The following is a 21695-nucleotide window of genomic DNA, read 5'->3' on the forward strand; positions in this document are numbered from 1 at the left end:
GGAAAGATGGGAAAATGTCATTGAAAAGAATGGTGACTATGTTGATGATTGAATAAATCTATTTATGGCTGCATTTCCATTTTTATTTCATTTAGGAAAACAAACAGAACTTTCGTTACCACCTGATATTTCTCAAACAAAACTTATGAACATTTGCTCTAACAAAAAAAAACAATAAAAATAAAATCACCAAAACCAACAACCAAAAATTAAAATCATATCTTTTTCTTTCAAATTTCTGAATATGCCCCATGTAAAGAATCAACTTTCCCACAATATGAAGCTAATCTGCGATACTAAATAGGTGACATATTTAGCAAAAATTGTGTACTCATTCCTCATCATCATCATCATTATCGTTTAACGTCCGCTTTCCATGCTAGCATGGGTTGAACAATTTTGACTGAGGGCTGGCGAACCAGATGGCTACACCAGGCTCCAATCTTGATCTGGCAGAGTTTCTACAGCTGGATGCCCTTCCTAACGCCAACCACTCCGTGAGTGTAGTGGGTGCTTTTTACGTGCCACCGGCACGGGGGCCAGTCAGGCGTTACTGGCAATGACCTCACTCGAATCTTTTTACACATGCCACCGGCACAGGTGCCAGTAAGGCGACGTTGGTAACGACCATGCTCAAATGGTACCCTTTTACATGCCACCGACACGAAAGCCAGTGGGCTGCTCTGGCAACGATCACGCTTGGATGGTGCTCTTGGCACCCTACTAGCACAGGCACAAGTGCCAGTAAGGCGACGCTGGTAACGATCACACTCGAATAGTGCCTTTTATGTGCCAATTTGTGAAATAACATATAAACTGAAATTCAGCTTTTTGAATTCAATTTTCACGATCCCCAAATGGGGTCGCGACCCATAGTTTAAGAAGCGCTGCTCTATCTCATTGTTGATTCTCTCATGATTTCATATAAAGAAAATATGTAATTACTCAATACAAATGATAACTATTTAAGTCTAATTAATACAATTTATGATCAAATGGAAGGAGATAAAAGAATTGAACATTACCTCTACTATGTCTCGGTTGGTTTGGCTGACTACTGTGTCATTGTACTCAGTATACTTCAGCAGTACTTTGTCCATATCAGAGCTAGCATACTGGTACAATTTGTTTCCACTTGTGAAGATTATCAGTGCAATTTCACAGTCACACAGCACAGACAGTTCATAAGCTTTTTTCATAAGTCCAAATTTACGCTTTGTGAATGTTACCTGAAAAATATTTAATATTAAATGAAGGTGGCAAGACAGAAGAATCATTAGAACACTGAAAAAATTGCTTTTCCAACTCCTTATTTCCCTGAGTTCAAATCCTGGAAAGATGAACTTTGCCTTTCATCATTCTGGAGTTGATAACATAAAGCACCAATCAATGGTATTGACTACCCCTTCACCCAAAAACAGCCGGATTTGAGCCCAAACAGGAAACCCTTATTTTTAAATGCTTAGATTTGTAGACACAGTGTAATTATCAACTAATGGAAAATGAAAATGTATTTTTTTCAAATGAAAGCTATCATGATATGAGTGTTGGTAACAGGAAAGGCATCTGGCCATAGAAAATCTACCTAAATAAACTCCATTCAACCCATGAAAGCATGAGAAAGTGGATGTTAAAAATGATGAAGATTAACATTTTGCAGCCACTGAATATCTGGCTTCTCTTATACAACACTATTGCTTAAGTGACAGTTGAAATACTCCACTTATCATCTGTTGTCTGGGAGATTCTTTGGAACAGTTTGTTTCAATACAACAGCAGCAGAATGAGGAGTTGTGTGTGTATACTCTTTACTCTTTTACTTGTTTCAGTCATTTGACTGCGGCCATGCTGGAGCACCGCCTTTAATCAAGCAACTCGACCCCGGGACTTATTCTTTTTGTAAGCCCAGTACTTATTCTATCGGTCTCTTTTGCCGAACCGCTAAGTAACGGAGACATAAACACACCAGCATCGGTTGTCAAGCAATGCTAGGGGGACAAACACAGACACACAAACAAACACACATACATACATATACACGACAGGCTTCTTTCAGTTTCCGTCTACCAAATCCACTCACAAGGCATTGGTCGGCCCGGGGCTATAGCAGAAGACACTTGCCCAAGATGCCACACAGTGGGACTGAACCCGGAACCATGTGGTTGGTTAGCAAGCTACTTACCACACAGCCACTCCTGCGCCTATATGTATACACACACAAACTATTGCTTACCTGTTGCTTTGTTTTAGATAATAGTGTTTCATTTCCTTTACCTTTTTAATTATATTTGATTACTGACAAGGCTCATATTTTTACTCTCTTGCAGTGTGGTTCCAACATATTATTATTAAAATAGTGAAGTTGGCAGGTTTTGTAAAACCCAAACCAGTGACTCACTATTTATTAGTTCAAATCTCAAAGAGAACCAAAAGTATAAACCAATAATAAACATCCCTAACAAGAACTGGCTTAGTGTTTATTTAAAAGATAAAATAGTTTTACAGTGTTTATTTTTACCATATGTTTTAATTTTTTCATATTACATTTACATACATTTACATAGGCGCAGGAGGGGCTGTGTGGTAAGTAGCTTGCTAACCAACCACATGGTTCCGGGTTCAGTTCCACTGCGTGGCATCTTGGGCAAGTGTCTTCTGCTATAGCCCCGGGCCGACCAATGCCTTGTGAGTGGATTTGGTAGACGGAAACTGAAAGAAGTCTGTCGTATATATGTATATATATATATATATATATATATGTATGTGTGTGTGTTTGTGTGTCTGTGTTTGTCCCCCTAGCATTACTTGACAACCAATGCTGGTGTGTTTATGTCACCGTCACTTAGCAGTTCAGCAAAAGAGACCGATAGAATAAGTACTGGGGCTTACAAAGAATAAGTCCCGGGGTCAATTTGCTCGACTAAAGGCGGTGCTCCAGCATGGCCGCAGTAAAATGACTGAAACAAGTAAAAGAGTAACTTACACTATGAAAGTTGAGAGTAAACATAAAGAAATTATAAAGAAATGTCAATAATTTAGAATTATTTGTATAACAATTAGTAATAATACAAACAGCAAATCATGTATAACAGGCATTAAATAAAATGATAATGATGATGATGATGATTAGGAATAGAAAGATTGTTTAGCTATTTGACTGAGTTATTGCTTGTTTGCAGGAGGATGTTGTTAATGCTATACAAACAAGGTAAAGATTTACAATCTTAAGTGGTATTAATTGACAGGAGGCATAGCTCAGAGATCAGGGAATTTCTCCAGGTCAAGCCACTATTTCTCCACATTGAGATCACACAGCACTAGTACTACAGACATGTGGTCAGAATGTCACAAGACTAGCCAAGATGGATCCAAGCTGAAGCCAACAAGCAGGAGACAGAAGAAGACCAAGGATGAGATGGAGTGGCCGTGTGGTGAGTAGCTTGTTTACCAACCACATGGTTCCGGGTTCAGTCCCACTGCGTGGCACCTTGGGCAAGTGTCTTCTACTATAGCCTCGGGCCGACCAAAGCCTTGTGAGTGGATTTGGTAGACGGAAACTGAAAGAAGCCCGTCGTATATATGTATATATATATGTGTGTGTGTGTGTGTTTGCCCTCCCAACATCGCTTGACAACCGATGCTGGTGTGTTTACGTCCCCGTCACTTAGCGGTTCGGCAAAAAAGAGACCGATAGAATAAGCACTGGGCTTACAAAAGAATAAGACCCGGGGTCGAGTTGCTCGATTAAAGGCAGTGCTCCAGCATGGCCACAGTCAAATGACTGAAACAAGTAAAAGAGTAAAGAGTGTATAGTCTCAGTTGGATATGCTCGGGAACCTAGCATGAAAGTTTAATAATGGTTGCTTTTGATAGGATCCTATGGCTGAGGTACCTGAGGTCCTACCCTGATGATCCTCCCAAGAATAATAGGCAGAAGATAGATAAATAGAAATATATTATAATCATGAATTTCAATGAAAACTTACTGACATTTTCAATATTAATTGATTTTAACATGCCACTGGATTAAACAACTTCTTTAGATATAATGAGGGTTTGTTTTAGTAATATAGTTAATCTAGTTATACATTAGTTTCTAGGTAACTATCTCTACCATCATCATCATCATCGTTTAACGTCCGTTTTCCATGCTAGCATGGGTTGGACGGCTCGACCGGGGTCTGGGAAGCCAGAAGGCTGCACCAGGATCCGGACTTATCTGGCAATGTTTCTACAGCTGGATGCCCTTCCTAATGCCAACCACTCCGTGAGTGTAGTGGGTGCTTTTTACGTGCCACCTGCACTGGAGCCAGGCGAGGCTGGCATCGGCCACGGTCGGATTGGTGCATTTTACGTGCCACCTGCACGGAAGCCAGTCAAGGCGGCACTGGCATCGGCCACAATTCGGATAGTGCTTTTTATGTATCTCCAGTCCAGGGGTCCTGGCATCTGCCGGGTGCCAGTCATAGGATTGGTTCAATTTCGATTCCGATTTCACTTGCCCCAACATGTCTTTGCAACCAATTCTATTTTATTCATTAACCATCTGTTTTGTACATTAATATTAATGTCAATGATGCCAACACATTAATACTTTACAATTTTAAGTATTTTTTAAGGAACTTATTTACTAAAGCTATATTTCTCTTTCTCTCTCTCTCTCTCCTCCATAGCTAACGTATTGTATCTCCAATCCAGACTAAAATTTTTAGAGCAAAACACTAAAACAATCACACTATAGCTAAAAACCAAAAGTTACAATTGTGAGACACAGTTTTATGATACAGCAATGTTATTCTGACATAGCTAGAGGTAAAAACTTTCTACAGCATCGATATCAGACATTTTAACAAAAAGTTCCAAGAGTGTTGCTGATTTAAGATAAAGTAGACTTGATCTATCAAAGATACAAGTCAACTTGAAATATAAAACTATCATAGATGTTAATCATGGATCAAATACATGGATTTAATTTACTCATTTCAGCTTCCTCCATGCTTTACGAAGTACTATAATCAAACAATATTCCATTTTGTTTGATAAAACAGATTGTCCCTAAACTACTTAATCTTTTCCAACTCCCTTCCTGCTCAAAAATTCTTGAATATAAGAAACTTAACATGAAAATAAGAGGATACCAGATATTAACCCTTTAGCATTTAAACCGGCCATATCCAGCCAAAAGTATTCTGCCTGTTTTATGTTCAAACTGGCCAGATCTGGTCTCTCACACCAGCCCTACAATATCGTTTTAAAAATTAACAGCTACCTCATCAAAATTTCATAGCTCCAAGATAATCCCTGATTAGTTCAAGGTAATATTGATAAAAAAGGATTAATTTTGGCAGAATAATGCGAACACTAAAGGGTTAAACAATTAAAAACAATAAAAAGCCAAAAACAGAATTTTTTTTCGTTTTGCTAAAGTAAAAATAACCAACTGTAATGAATTTAATGAACATGATGTAAACACTGTTTTCAATATAAATGTAGGAATTTTAATTAACATTTTCATTTTCAAGCAAAAAAAATTAGAATTTAAATATCTGAATATGTCACTTACTTGTCTGTTCCGTTCATCATTTATGCGAGTTATCTGAATCTTTTTCCTACCCATTATGCAAATATGATCTGTAAGAGAGAAGTAGACAATTGATAAAACATGTGTTTCTTTAATATATTCTTTCTACTGGAGGCACAGGGCCTGAAATTTGTGGGGAGGGAACATGTCATGAAAAAATGAAAAGGCAAAGTGAAGCTCAGCAACGTTTGAACTCAGAATGTAAAGAACCAGAAGAAATGGCTTTTGAGCGTTTTCTCCAGCTTGCTGCCTTTATTATTATTTTTTTGATATATCATTTTTTTGTAAGGTTATGTATGAAGCCAAACTAAGAAGTATTAGAAATAACAAATCATGTCGATTTGACTTGTTAAAGAACAGAAACTTTAACTTGGCTATTCCAATAATGCTTTGTAAAGTAAAGGAATTTATTAATGAGAAATATGTAAAACATAAGCACATTTACCACTGCCTATGTGTGTGTGTGTGTGTGTGCATGCATATATATATATATATATATATATATATAGATATCATCATCATTTAACGTTTTCCATGCTAGCATGGGTTGGACGGTTCAACTGGGGTCTGGGGAGCCCGAAGGCTGCACCAGGCCAGTCAGATCTGGCAGTGTTTCTACAGCTGGATGCCCTTCCTAACGCCAACCACTCCGAGAGTGTAGTGGGTGATTTTATGTGCCACCGACACAGGTGCCAGACGAGGCTGACGAACGGCCACGATCGGATGGTGTTTCTTACGTGCCCACAGCACGGAGGCCAGTCGATGCGGTACTGGCTACGCCCACGTTCGGATGGTTTTCTTGTGTGCCACCGGCACTGGTACCACAAAGATACAAATTCCATTGATGTTCATCTATTTTGATTTGATTTGATTTGATTTGATTTTCACTTGCCTCATATATATATATATATATATATATATATATATATATATATGGAGGCGCAATGGCCCAGTGATTAGGGCAGTGGACTCGCGGTCGTAGGATCGCGGTTTCAATTCCCAGACCGGGCGTTTGTGAGTGTTTATTGAGCGAAAACACCTAAAAGCTCCACAAGGCTCCACGAGGGTGGTGATCCCTGCTGTACTCTTTCACCATTCTTCCTTCTGTTGGCCTGCTTGCTTAGCCAGCGGCGTGGCGTCATTCGAAGGCTAAAACAATGCGAACGCATTGTGACCAGCGATGTGTAACAATACCTGACGGTCTGGTCGGTCACATGATATATATATATATATATATATATATATATATATATATATATGATAGATTGATATAGATATGAGGACAGCTGTGTAAATAAGTATCACACCCTAACAGTGGAGGGAACCTGTGGAAGAGGTAGACCCAGGAAGACATGGGATGAGGTGGTGAAGCACAACTGCCAAATGTTGGGTCTCACAGAGGCAATGACAAGCAACCAAGATTTCTGGAGATATGCTGTGCTTAAGAAGACACGGCAAACCATGTGATATTGTAGTCATGGCTGATGCCAGTGTCGCCTGACTGGGTCCTATGCTAGTGAAATGTAAAAGCACCCACTACACTCTCAGAGTGGTAGGTGTTAGGAAGGGCATCCAGTTGTAGAAACCTTGCCAAATCAGATTGGAGCCTGATCTAGCTTCCCAGCTTGGTAGTTATCAGTCAAACTGTCCAACTGATGCCAGCATGGAAAGCAGAGATTAAACAACAATGATGATGATATCATCATCATCATTTAGCGTCCGCTTTCCATGCTAGCATGGGTTGGACAGTTCAACTGGGGTCTGTGAAGCCAGAAGGCTGCATCAGGCCCAGTCTGATCTGGCAGTGTTTCTACGGCTGGATGCCCTTCCTAATGCCAACCACTCCATGAGTGTAGTGGGTGCTTTTTACGTGCCACCGGCACAGGTGCCAGACGGAGCTGGCAAATGGCCACGGACAGATGGTGCTTTGTACGTGCCAATATATATATATATATATATATAGGGTCATCCCATAAGTAATGTAGTTTATTCAATTGCATGAACTAAAAGTCGGAGGGGGACATGAGAAACTACTTGCATCAACTTGCTATAAAAGCAGGTAGTAATTTTACCTTGTACTTATTCTTAGTGCAATTCGATATTAACAGTTTTTCAGAGCTATAATGGAAGCGACAAAGGAGCACATTCGGCATATTTTGCTTTATGAGTTCAATTAAGGCAACAACGCAACAGAAAGTGCGAGGAATATTAATACAGTATATGTTGGGATCAAACAATAAACATAAGCCAATGTCAATGGTGGTTCCAGAAATTCTGAGCCAAAAACTACAGCCCAGATGAGCCACACCCTGGAAGATCTATAGAGCACAATGAGGAACTATCAGAGAAACTTGGATTTGGTCATTCAACCAGTCAAGTTGGCGTTAAAAGAAAAACGACCATCTTTGGTTTCAAGATGAAAGATGTTCTTCCATCAGGACAATGCTCAGCCACATACAGCGAGGGTGACATTCCAAAGGCTGGAGCAGTTCAAATAGGAAATAATGCCCCACCCACCATAGTCGCCAGACATTTCTCCATCTGATTAACATTTATTCTGCAGTCTTAAAAATCATTTCATCATCATTTAACGTCCGCCTTCCATGCTAGCATGGGTTGGACGGTTCAACTGGGGTCTGGGAAGCCAGGAGGCTGCACCAGACCCAGTCTGATCTGGCAGTGTTTCTATGGCTGGATGCCCTTCCTAACGCCAACCACTCCGTAAGTGTAGTGGGTGCTTTTTACGTGCCAGACGAGGCTGGCAAACGGCCACGATCGGATGGTGCTTTTTACGTGCCACCGGCACAGGGACCTGACGAAGCTGGCAACGGCCATGGTCGGATGGTGCTTTTTATGTGCCACCGGCGCGGAAGCCAGTCAGGGCGGCGCTGGGGTGGTAAAAATATGAATTCTGTACATGAGGTCAAATCAGTAGCGGAGGAGTATTTTTCATTAGAGACAAGTGAATTTTGGAAGAGGGTCCTTGCAAGTCTACCAGATAGATGGAAGAGCATTGTAGAAAATGAAGGAGAGCATATTTTAGATTAAAAAAAGAACTTTGTTTATCTTAATTTTGAAAAATAAAAGAAATGTAAAAAAAACTGCATTATTTATAGGATGACCCAATATATACTTTCATTTCATATAATTTTACACTGACAATAGTAATAACCTCAACTACCACACAAAGCTGAGCAATTTTTCAGAGAAGCACAAAAGAGCACACAAGCCAAATTGACTACATCCTCACCGGAAACTAAGATATGCAGGTACTGTGAATGCAAAGTCCTTCCTTGATGAAGACTGTACAATTCAACATAGGTTAGAGATTTCAGACTTAAAACTAGAAGGATCCAAGGATACAAACCAGTGTAAAAAAGGAAAGTAAGGAGGCTTTAAGATTCATTGAACAGTCAAGCATTTACAGAAATTCAAACTGAAACATCTGATGATGAGGAGGAGGAAGAGATAGAGATGTATAAACAATGAATAACTGAAAGTTTTTACAGGACAACCTACTAAGGGTAACAGACCAAATCTGTAGCTGGTACAAAATTCCAGCCAGACCAAGGGTGAAATATTGGTGCAACTGTGAAGTAGACAGAGCCATGAAAGCAGAGAGGCAGGCTTGGAAGAAAAAGAGTAGCGGAGAATTATACCAGACAAGCAGAATAGTGGCCAGATGACAGGTTTATTTAGGAAGGAAAGAAGCAGAAAGGAACCAGAGATATGAGGTGTTCTGGATTGCAAGACAGTGTATCAGAGAAAATCATGATGTTGTAGGAAATAAATGTGTATGGATGGATGATGGTACACTTGCACTTGGTCATTCTGGAAAGAGGTGGCATAGAAATGCTTCTATGAATGGTTACTAAATGTGGAAAATGCATAGGAGTCTTTCAAAGTTGAACCCAGCAGAAGGATAGCTTAAAGTTAAGTTTTAGTAAGGAGTAAAACAGACAAACCACTAATCTCTTTGGGAAAATGGCTCTGTGCAATATGCAGAAAAGGTATTTGTAGAAATTCCATATGGTGTACCCCAGTACAAACTGTGAACATATGAGAGATGCATTGCATCACAGGAAGGTAAACGGAGAAGGTAGACTTTGTGTGTAGCAAATGCACAGGAAATAGATTTCATCAAATGCCCAAATGGATCATTAGAAATAGCAGATAGTTTCTGTTACCTAGGTGACCAGATCAGCAGTGGAAGAAGATGCTCTGAAAGCATAGTCCCTAGAATAAGTACTAATAATCACTGACATGGAGATAAGTGTTCTTTATTATTATTTTTTCTCTTGAGAAATATTTGATTCATCTGGTTCACAACATCTTTAGATTTTAAATTTCTTTATGTATGTGTGCATATTTACATATCTTCCACCACCACATCTCTCACTTTCTTCTGCTTCTCCTTCCCCTCTCCTGTAGACTTGAGTTTACCAGTGCCTTGTAGGTGGAATTTTACAGACAATAACTGTGCAGAAGCCTGTCTGTCTCTCTCTCTCACACATAAACACACACACACAAGTGGCAGAGGACATATGCCATTCCATGCCAGTGGTTACAACATGCCCCTTTCAGTTTCATAATTTAGAGATTCAACAAACAGTGATTAAATAAGTATTAAACTGTTGAAGAGTACCCACCATCCCCACAATCATATGAGTGAACCCATTAAAAAAAAAAGGGGGGGTATATAGATGCATATGAACAAAGCTGTTAACAGAGGGGAAAAGAACTGTTGTCCCATCTAGAAGAGATCTATCTTACATTAGCTTAACACAGATATGGGAGTCAAGCACTGAACCTGGAGCCTCTATTTTTATACAAAAGATAGACTTTATTATGAGAGAGAAAATATTGATGTGGTAGTAAATGTGCAATATAACAACAGGATAAAGTTGGAGTATGAGTTAAGAAATCAGATACCAATGAATGCAGATGTCCAAGAAGGTAGATCAGATCCTAAATCTTTGGGTCCCATTAAGTAGCCGAAACATCTGCAGAATTTAGCATGGAAAAACATATTAAGATTAGAACATATGGAGAATTAAGCACAAAAAAGCAACCATTAAAATGAAGATGAATAATCTCAAACATATATAGGAAGCTCGTTAGGAACATTTGAAAGGAAATAGAAATTCATAATTCACAAATGAAAATAAGACTAAAAATTCATTGAAAGAGCTTTATGGAAATATCCCCAATATATCATCAACCATTCAAGAGCAGAGGACAAAATGGGCTGACCACTGCTATCAGAGCAAAGCTGAATTAGTGAGGGAGCTCCTTTTGTGAATCCTAAGCCATAGGAATTCTTATGTCGAATGACTCGAAATGAGTTACAATTGATCAATTCTCATGTGATGCCACATTGCAAATAGAAGACTTAAGAAATGTCATAAAATACAGGAATACTCCAAGAGAAAGAGTGGTCGAAGTGATAGCAAGAAAAACTACAAAATACTTCTTTTGAAGAATGGTGTTCAAAGATGTTAAAACAGAATAGTTTTAAGTTAATGATAACAGAAATTATTTTGTTTGAGCTCACTTATTACATTTATGCAAAACCTAATGATGGTACCAAGCTAACAAGTTCAATACTAACACTAGTAACAAAGATAAATGGTCAATAAAATGAATATGGAGAACTTACAATATTGCAAACAAGGCAAGCAAAAATATGAACACTTTCACAATTATATATATAATTAATAATGACAGAAAGAGTATTAACACCAAAAGGCAATGTTTTTCTCCTACTTAAGGTGGACGTGTTAGAACACAGAATATGGCATTATTTATCGAGAGGACCTCTCCTGGTAAATAATGCATTTTTCTGTGTTCTAATACAGCATCCACTTTTAAGTCCGGGACCCCCTTCGGTCACGACACTGACCATGGGATTGCACCTAGAAAGTTACCCTCCTAGTCACAAGTCTGGGCAAGGTGGTTTATGGCAGACCAGCAGTCGCCCATGCATACTGGCCTTTCCTCTCCACTCCACCAGTGTTATCCAAGGGAAAGGCAAAAGGGGCCGATACAGCTTGGCACCCGTGACGTCGCAACTCATTTCTACAGCCGAGTGAACTGGAGCAACATGAAATAAAGTGTCTTGCTCAAGAACACAACACGCAGCCCGGTCCGGGATTCGAGCTCACAACCTCACGATCGTAAGCTCGACGCTCTAACCACTGAGCCATACGCCTTCAAGTATGGAGATAAATACTTTTAAGTAGGAGATAAATATTACTTTATATATATAATCTAAGACCTTTTCCTCTGTTTTAACTACATTATACCTTAAAACTTATAGCTGTTGAACAAATGATGGGATAATTTATAACCTACAGTTGGCTATGTCTATCATCTTCATCATTATTTTCCATGCTTGCATATTTTGGATAGATCTTTAATCCCTTAGCATTTAAACTGGCTATATCCGGCCAAAAGTATTCTGCTTGTTTTATGTTCAAACTGGCCAGATCTGGTCTCTCACACCAACCCTACAATATCGTTTTAAAAAGCATTAATTTTGGTAGAACAGTCATTCCGAAAAGCTCTATCTGCGACGATTTCATCTCAATCGAAGGAGAGGGGCTTTCTCCGTCCGGGTTGCGGAAACGTGGAATAAGCTGCCAGACGAGATGGTGAAGATGCCGACGACCGCTCGGTTCAAAGTCTCCCTTGACCTCAAGTGGCTTGAACTCTTTACTTGAACACCACCCTGTACATAACTCCATGTCCCCCTACATGGCCTTGCTTTTTGCTTTTTGAGCCAAAAAATTAACTAACTAACTAAACAGTTAACACAGGTCCTAGCTATCATCTTTGTAAGATACAGAATCTTGAGATCAGACCATCATGTTCCTTGTATATGGCACTTCTTCAATTGACATCCTTCACAAACATCACATTTATATTGGTACAGCATTCACTCTTACAAACCATACCCAATTTCTCTTACATTCCATTTTTCTCTCAGATTATTCATGCTTTGTTGGTGCTCAGGCACACTAACAGACATCCATCAGCTTTCATACTTCCTCAAAATTCAATGCCTTTACATCCCTACCATACAACATTTCACTCCATACACAAGCATCGTAGTCTGTCCTTTACTTGGAGAAGGATCCCCTTTAGACTTTTTAATCATGTTCTTATTCAGGTTATAGAATGCTTTCAGAATACCCAACTCTATTGTTGATTACACAACATAAGATAACAAACTCCCAATTACTTCAAGGAAGCTTCCTTGGCATTAGAAGAAAATCATTTTGAGTTTTCTCACTGTTAAATATATTTGACAAAACCATTTAACACTTAATATAATACACCTATCAGTAAATATGTCCACAAGAAAACACAGTTCAAGAGACTCTCAAAATTTACAAATATTTCATCATAACCCAAAATACTCCTTTATCTAAAATATATAAGAATAGTCAGTAGGAACTCAATACAAACAAAAAACTACATAAAAGATTAAGTGAAATTTCTGACAGACCAAAACTTCAAAGAATTATTACCTGTTGGCAACAAAAGATTTCTGTAGTCTCTATGAGCAAGTCACATTACACAAAGTGATTTAAAGAAGTGTTATGTGATAGCAAAACAAAAGTATTGAGAGAGAAATAAGGGGGACATAACCCAATGAATGTGTTGCACCCACCCAAATAAAAAGGTACAGAACATGTGAGGAGAGAATAGAGCTGGACATTAAACAGAATTATATATATATATATATATATATGCAAAAGAGAACAGGTAACATAAATGAATAGAATGCTGGATGAAAAAAATGCAAAGTGCAGTCAGTGAATTTTCTGTTGTCGAGGAAGATATGAAGAGGGATGATGACAGGCCTTAGTAAACTGGGCTTCATAGATGGGAGAATGAAAGATAGAGATGAGTATTCTTATGATTTAACAGCCTATCCAACTCAAATTGTTATACAACAAAAATATTAAAATGCTGGTGGGCAACACTTAGGACAAAACTGAAAATTGGTGGATGGAGCAATATACATGAAATGAAAAAAATTTCAAGTTTGAGGATTTCTCTCATGGTACGAGAGCTTTTACATGGTAAAGCAGGGTTACTAAAATGATTTCTAAAATACAGATTTAAAACGTCAGATATTTAATGGACGTGTGTGTGACAAAAAAAATTATATTCAGTAGTTCATTCTCAATTCAGTTTCACTTTAGGACACATAGGATGAAGTAATCCTCGAACATTAAAAGAAGACGAGATGGCCACAATTGCCTTCAAATACAGTTTTGCTTGATAAGGGATTTAAACAATAACTGATTAATATTTATCTTTCATATTTTGCTTGTTTCGGTCATTAAACTGCGGTCATGCTGGGGCATGTTATTATTTAGTCAATGCGTATTTAGCAAATGAACATATGATTCAATTACTTAAAAATATGTAATTGAAAACAAAATTTCTGGATTAAAAACTACATGTAAAATACACAAAGCTGACACATGGATAAGGAAGTGCAAAAATTATCGACGGTAAAGAATACACACACCCGATGTTTAAGGTTAGGGTTTTTGTTAGGCCGAAGACGGGTGGTGTGTATTGTTTACCTCCGCCCAAAAATTATAGCTTTTCCTCTAACTTTACATATTCTTGAAGAATTAATTTCATGGATCAATTTAACTGAAGAACACAGCGAATAAGATTTTAACGAGCTGCATATAGGCATATAAATTCAGGTACTGAATTGCCAATAAAATAGTTCAAATGGAGAACTGCGATAGGGGCTTCGTGAATCAGTCTTATTCAAGTGTACGAAAAATGTGGAAAAAAACAAAAATAATAATAATATACATTAGAGGGAAAAAGAAAGTGAGTTTGTTTATTTCCAGGTTAGTTTTGATTGAGCACAGCTTATGATCTAAGGTATTTTTTTTTTTACGCAATGACCACCCTTTTTCAGACACAGTGCATCTAAGGCTATTTTTTCAAAACTAGGTTGTGATTTGAAGGAGATTTTTTTCCCCTAGCAGATCGTGACCATAGAGGCCTCTTGGCTCCAAAAAGTAGGGTAATACTGACGTACAATAAAGAGTATTAATAATATTAAAAAACCTGACGTTGCGACAGTGCCCTTCATCGGTAGATCCTGCGTGAAACTTCGGTTATTTTTTTAAGGCACTCACACATAGCAACACACCTAAGTTAGGTTGTTCGTTTCATTAACAGATGGGAAGGGAGCAGTCAACGCAAACCAACACTTTTAGAAGCACGCGTGCATTCACAAATTATAAGGTGAGTGAGTGATTAGTAGTAGATTCAGGAAATATTCTACGAAATATATTTGTAAATATTAAATATATACAGTGAAGCCAAATTATACATAGATGTGAAATTTGTGGAATATATGAATAATACTTTAAAAAAATAAAAGCTGTGTGGGGTAAAGGTAAGACGGATCTTAAAAAAATGGGAGTAATAAAAAAAATACCAATAAGTTTGAAATGGAACCATAAATATATAAATATATATATATATAAAAGTGACTACACTTTATCAGAAGAATCTTTTTTTTTTTCTAAAGTAATAAAAATGTTTACATTTTGTCCCATCAAGAACAAAATAATTTCAACAGTTAGGTATAATAATTTCTCCAGATAGAGAGAAATATTCTTAGGAATTTTTCTAACTTACGAAAGAAAAACGTATTTAAGTTGAAGAAAATCTATTAAAAATTTGAAAAATGTACAGAAATATACATACAGCAACGAAATTAAAATATTTCAAGTGGCGAAAGCAGTTTTGCAAATCCCGTTCAACTCAAGTATTTGAAAACGGACCAAGAGTGTGAAATTGACAATGTCTGTATCGTAATTTTCTATTCACACACACACATCATATTCACCACTACAACTACTACCACCACCACCATCACCACAAATGCAATTTTTATTTATTTTTTTTTATTATTCGTTTTGCTGCCATTTGGTTAATTGAAATATATATATATATATATATATATAAATGTGTAAATATATATCAAACTACTCTCAGGAAATCGCGTGAAACGGAAAGATTAAAAACTTTGACAAAAAAAAAAAAAAATAATGAAATAAATAAATTAAAAACAAAAAAGTTGAAGGAGGTAAAAACAAAAATATAATTGAGTTTTCAGAAAGTTTTACGTGTTTATGCGTGAATGTGCATGAGTGCGTGATTAAGGAAGAGTCCAAATATGTAAGGATGGACTAAAAAGGAAAAATGGGATTCTGCCTATGTGAAAGTGAGCTTCTGGTAGCCAATTGAGGAAGTCAGAAACAGACCGCCTTAATGTAACGTCATATAACATACTGTAACTATATAATAAAGGACAGGGGGAAAAAACGAAAACGGTTCTAAATGATTAATTAACCAGTTAACCCCCTAATCTGAAAAATAAAAGACAATTAAATATAAAACTAATTAACTTACCTTAAACTGCGGCTTCTGGAAAAAGGAGACGACCAATTTTAGGTAGAGAATATGCAACTGTTTTTTGTTGGGGGGGTTTTGGTTTTTTTGCCTCTTTTTTTTCTTATATAAATCCCAAATGTTGGCCGATATTACGTTTCAACTATCCACAGTGCCCGATTCGACAAGCAAAACACCAACACCTATCACGTGGAAATAAAATTGACCCACGATCTGTAATAGAATTTAAGATTTTATATATTATATATATACATAAATACATACATATATATATGTTTATATATATATATATATATACACATATATACAATTACATATGAACAGTAGATATGGTTTGAGGAAATCGAATATTAATTAATACTGAAAGCAAATATGGTAATTTTCATATGTTGCTTCTTCTCTATAGTAGAAATTTTACGTTTAGATCGACATTTACATAACTCTTCCTGATTTTGTGTCAATAATCAAATCATGTGTGTATATACATGTAATATATATATGTAATATATATATATATATATATACATATATATAATGTGTATATATTTACATAGGCGTGCATATATATGTTTATACATTTATATATGTATAGTTATTTATACATAAATATAAATAAATATATATACATATATATAGACAGATAGATTAGATGTATATATACACATATATATATAAGCAAAGAGACGGATGACCAACGTGCAATAAACATACAATAATGGGTTAAACATTAGACAATAGAAGTTTCAAGTCGATATAAAATTTGACAGTGATCAAGATACATTGAAGCAAAGAAGGAATTTTTACTGTTAAAACGTGTTAGATGCTGTTGTTGGTAGCAATGAGATTCGCTTGCCAACAACTCCTTCTTCCAATTGTATAACGCCATTCCTAACAGAAAACACACCAAACAAATCCGGCTGTGTTTGTATACACAAGCTTACTACTAACGACCAACATTTTCAAGTTAAGTCATTCTTCAATACGAGAGAGAAAAGCGAAGTAAAAATATCGGTGGGTTTTGATGCTATTTTTACTAACCAGTTGAAATCTGGCTGAGGTGGAGAAATCTACAAGTCGTGCTATTTTAGGCATGGAAATGACTTGGGTATTTATAGCCAGTTTCACTAAAGCGATATGTTAATTAGTGGTGAGAAGGCAACTCGTGTACTTTTATAGTATACTTTACCTACGACAATCGACTCGAATTGTGAATGTATCGAATAAACAAGATCAATCAAGTATAGGGATTAAATTTTTAGAATCCATGTAATACCTTAGAAAGTCGAAATTTAAGTGAAAGCGTTGGGACTAACTTCATTCAGCGGAAGGCAATCACTCCGCGCCTCACTTTCCCCTCACTAAAAGGAATAACTTTGAGGTAAGACATAATAAATAATACAGAGATATTTTGTTTTCTACACATGTTAAAATTACAGAAAAACTTTCGGTAACAATTAGCTAATAAACATGCTTTGAAAAATAGGTTGAGGTTTCGAAAAAAAAAAAAAAAAAGGACAAATTAATAAGGAATCAGCAAAAAATCATTTAATTTCAACACGCAATTTACCGACATCCACTCCTGGCAAGCTACTGCATCCAGCACGGAATTCCACTTTCAATGACGTCATGTAAATTGCCGTCTAGCAGTTACATACGAAAACACGGGAAGATAAATCGTTCAGTCATGTCATATGAAACGGAAGGGTGTGGATCTCTCTCAACAATTGTAATAAACGACTCGAGCTTGTGGCAGAAGCGTTAGCGCGGCTGGGGCGAAATGCTTAGCGCTATGCGCTATATATCGTCTGCTGTCGTTACGTTCTGAGTTCGTATTCCGCCCGAGGTCGACTTTGCCTTTCGTCCTTTCGGGGTCGATTAAATAAGTACCAGCTACGTACTGGGGTCGATGTAATCGACTTAATACATATGTCTGTCCCCTCTGTGTTTAGCCCCTTGTGGGTAGTAAAGAAATAGGTATTTCGTCTGTCGTTACGTTCTGAGTTCAAATTCCGCCGAGGTCGACTTTGCCTTTCATCCTTTCGGGGTCGATAAATTAAAGTACCAGTTATGCACTGGAGTCGATGTAATCGACTTAATACCTATGTCTGTCCTTGTTTGTCCCCTCTATGTTTAGCCCCTTGTGGGTAATAAAGAAATAGGTATTTCGTCTGTCGTTACGTTCTGAGTTCAAATTCCGCCGAGGTCGACTTTGCCTTTCACCCTTTCGTGATCGATAAATTAAGTACCAGTTACGCACTGGAGTCGATGTAATCAACTTAATCCCTTTGTCTGTCCTTGTTTGTCCCCTCTGTGTTTAGCCCCTTGTGGGCAGTAAAGAAATATATAAAAAGCTGACGATTCGTCTGTCAAAGTTGTGATGTAAGGAAGGAAGTAAATAGAATTGAATAATGTGTAATTTCAGTTGATTTGAAAGCCTCGAAAACGGTTGATCAGGCATAAGAACAATTCAATTATTAGTACATAAAACTCGAGAAAAGATGTGTATTTGTATTGAAAAGAAAAATAAAATTGGGGAGGAGTGATATAAAGGCAAAATTGTGTCCTGTGAGGGAATGAAAAATACTGATATACTTTTCTGATTTTCTTTAGAACCTGTGTATGATATCAATATTTAGAATAATTATAGATTTCCGTCTAAATCATAATATTAAAAGATAACTTTAAAAAATGAAATCTAATAAATACATACAGACAAAGCAGTATAAAAGCTTTATCGTAATGAATCGAGTTTCAGCGTCAATTCTTTTAATGTAGAATTAAATAATTGTAATATGCTGAAGTTCAATTTACTGAACTATTTTACGACTTTAAAGAGGCACTAAGTATAGAGAGAAGGCGATATGGATGAGTTGTTATTTAACTCAGTAATAGCCATAGCCCTGGTGGATCAGATTTATAATCAAAGGCTTTCCAGACGTGATCATCCACCTGGGTTTTTTTTTTTAAGACTACAAAGTCCAGTGCTTCCTTCCCTTTTTAAAGAATGGAGTATTTTAACTGGTATTTTTAGCTGGTGGCGCGAATTGACTGCGTTCAAATTCTGCTCAAATCATGTTTAACTTTCGCCCTTCCGGGTTTAAGAAAATAAAGCACCAATCAAGTACTAGGATGAGTTTTATAATGCCTCCTTGGTGTTAATAGAATTACAGCAGAAAACAATACTATGTTAGAAATTTTTTTAGTACTAAGCAAATCGCAAGTACATGCGAACCTAAAAACACTCTTGCACTGAGGAAAAACAATGAACAAAATTTTACAAATTCATAAGCATGCAACTTATGTTAAATTATTGTTTAGGGTTTTAAGGCATTATTTATTTATTTATTCGTTCATTTTAGAGCGAGACGTTGGCATGTCTATGTGGTTAAGAAGCTCGCTTTCCAACCACCTGATTTCGGGTTCGATCCCTCTGCGTCTATTTTGGGGAAGTGTCTTCTACTATAGCCTTGTGTCAACCTGTGTTGTGTCTTGTCAGTGAATTTGATAAACCGTGTAGAAGCCCTGTTGATTAAAACTGAAAGAAGCCTGTCGTATATATCATTTATCCGGTATTTGTTTCCGTCATTAAACTGCGGCCATGCTGGGGTACCGCCTTGAAGAATTTTAGTCGAAGGAATCGACCCCAGAACTTTCTTTTTTAACCCGATACTTATTTTATCGGTGTCTTTTGCTGAACCGCTAAGTTACGAAATGTAAACATACCTGCACCGGTTGTCAAGTGGTGGTGGTGGTGGTGGTGGTGGACAAACACAGAAACACACACACACACACACACACCACACACACACACACATATATATATATATATATATATATATATATATATATGACGAGCTTCTTTCAGTTTCCATCTACCAAATCCACTCACAAGGCTTTGGTTAGCCTGAGGTAAGAGTAGAAGATACTTATCTGAGGTGGGATTGAACCCAGAACCATGTGGGAAGCAAACTTGTCCTCCACCACTGCTTAGCAACAAGTGTTGGTTTGCTTATGTCCCTGCAACTTGTGGGTTTGGCAAAAGAAACCAATGGAAAAAGTACCAGACTTAAAAATAAGTACTGGGGGAAAATTAGTTCAATTAACCTCTTCAAAGCAGTGCTCCAGCATGACCACAGTCCATTGATTGAATAACAAGTAATCTATACGTTTCAGTTGGTTTGAACACTGATTATCATCAAGTGTTTTATGATGGAATGTCATCATCATCATCATCATCATCGTTTAGCGTCCGTTTTCCATGCTGGCATGGGTTGGACAGTTCAACCGGTGTCTGGGAAGCCAGAAGGCTGCACCAGGCACCAGTCTGATCTGGCAGTGTTTCTACAGCTGGATGCCCTTCCTAACGCCAACCATTCCGTGATTGTAGTGGGTGTTTTTTACGTGCCACCGGCACAGGGGCCAGAGGAGACTGGCAAACAGCCACGATCGGTTTGTACTTTTATGTGTCACCGACACGGACGCCAGTCAGGCAGCGCTGGCATCTGCCACGTTCAGATGGTGCTTTTCTTTTAACTTGTCACCAGTACTCAAACTGTCTTGGACTCAAACTAGGGACCTTAGTTTAGAAGGCTCTCCTTAGATTAGAAATAAAGCTTCTTAGTTTAAATACAGTACCATACAATGTACACACTGTAGAATACGGCACTAGATGTTGATCAGTGGTAGAACAAGCAAAATGTGGTTCAGATGTGAATATTAAAAAACGTTTCATGTATGAAGAGGAGGTTAATAAAATTATCATTTTAATTTTGTTAATGAGTAGTAAAAATGTTGACAAGTACCAGCTCTTATCTTCATTTTAGGTGCATGTCAAATGGTATACTATATGGCGTTTCTCCAGTAAATGAAAGTTTCATTTCTTGTTTGTGTTCCAGAATTTCCCCATGAAATAGTGTTGTTCTCTCCTTTGTCTTTAGAAGACAAGAACAATATTATAAGAAGGCACATTTTATACCCTCTGTAATATTCTTATCTCCTATTTTATGCTTCATATCCAGTGAAGATAGCTAGCATCTATTCATATGATTATGCGGAAACAGAGTAAGTATTTAATAGTATAGTTACTGATATCACATATACATGTGATAGTAGTAGTAGTAGAGAACATTATCAAATAGCTTAAAGGGAAGTTAGGTGGCAGGTATACAAGCAAAGGGAGAAGTAGAAGAGAAATTTGCACATTTTGGATGTGAAAATCAGACATGAGATGTTCAGAGTTGCAAGTCTATGTATAAGGGACAACAGAGATGTCATTGTGAACAAAGGCATTCAAAACGATGAAGGCACACTTTCCAATGCCTTTGCTGAAAAGAAAGAGGCATGGAAGAGCTTTTATGAAAGGCTGTTGAACAGGGAGAATGAATGGTATAAACAGGGGTTATCTCATGCTGACTCTACTGGGAGACCAGCAATTCAATTTGATAATAGTGTGAGAGATAAAGCGATTGAGAACATGAAGGTAAGGAAAGATGATGGCCCATCGGGTATAGTGATTGAGATGCTCAAAATATCTAGCCAGGTACATTGATAATCAAGTAATGTGGGTTGGTATTATATCTAATGAGTGGTATAGAAGTATCGTTATAAACCGCTACCCAAATAAAGGAGAAGTTTCAGAGAGAGGAAATTA

The 21695-nt window shown here is 37.3% G+C and overlaps 1 protein-coding gene and 1 long non-coding RNA gene across 6 annotated transcripts in view; one reads left to right on the forward strand and one right to left on the reverse strand.

Moving 5' to 3' along the window:
• LOC115211138 (myocyte-specific enhancer factor 2A) overlaps positions 1-18779 on the reverse strand; it is a 36774-nt gene extending 17995 nt beyond the window's left edge. Inside the window, exons 1-4 of one of the 5 annotated variants that reach the window (XM_036502566.1) lie at positions 18756-18779; positions 16046-16258; positions 5564-5631; positions 1026-1229 (exon numbers count right to left, since the gene is read on the reverse strand). In XM_036502566.1, the coding sequence (XP_036358459.1) occupies positions 1026-1229; positions 5564-5617 (258 nt within the window). In that variant the 5' untranslated portion in view covers positions 5618-5631; positions 16046-16258; positions 18756-18779. Of the gene's footprint in view, positions 1-1025; positions 1230-5563; positions 5632-16045; positions 16259-16849; positions 17015-17083; positions 17169-17612; positions 17734-18755 lie in introns of those variants that run through there. The other 4 variants (XM_029780086.2, XM_036502565.1, XM_029780088.2 and 1 more) reach the window with 4 other exon arrangements.
• Positions 17321-21695, forward strand: part of LOC118763159 — a 51868-nt gene continuing 47493 nt past the window's right edge. Inside the window, exon 1 of the long non-coding RNA XR_004998919.1 lies at positions 17321-17423. This is a non-coding gene — a long non-coding RNA (uncharacterized LOC118763159). The remainder of the gene's footprint in view (positions 17424-21695) is intronic.

The sequence above is a fragment of the Octopus sinensis genome, linkage group LG4, assembly GCF_006345805.1.
Source record: "Octopus sinensis linkage group LG4, ASM634580v1, whole genome shotgun sequence".
In the NCBI taxonomy this organism is placed as follows: Eukaryota; Metazoa; Mollusca; class Cephalopoda; order Octopoda; family Octopodidae; genus Octopus; species Octopus sinensis.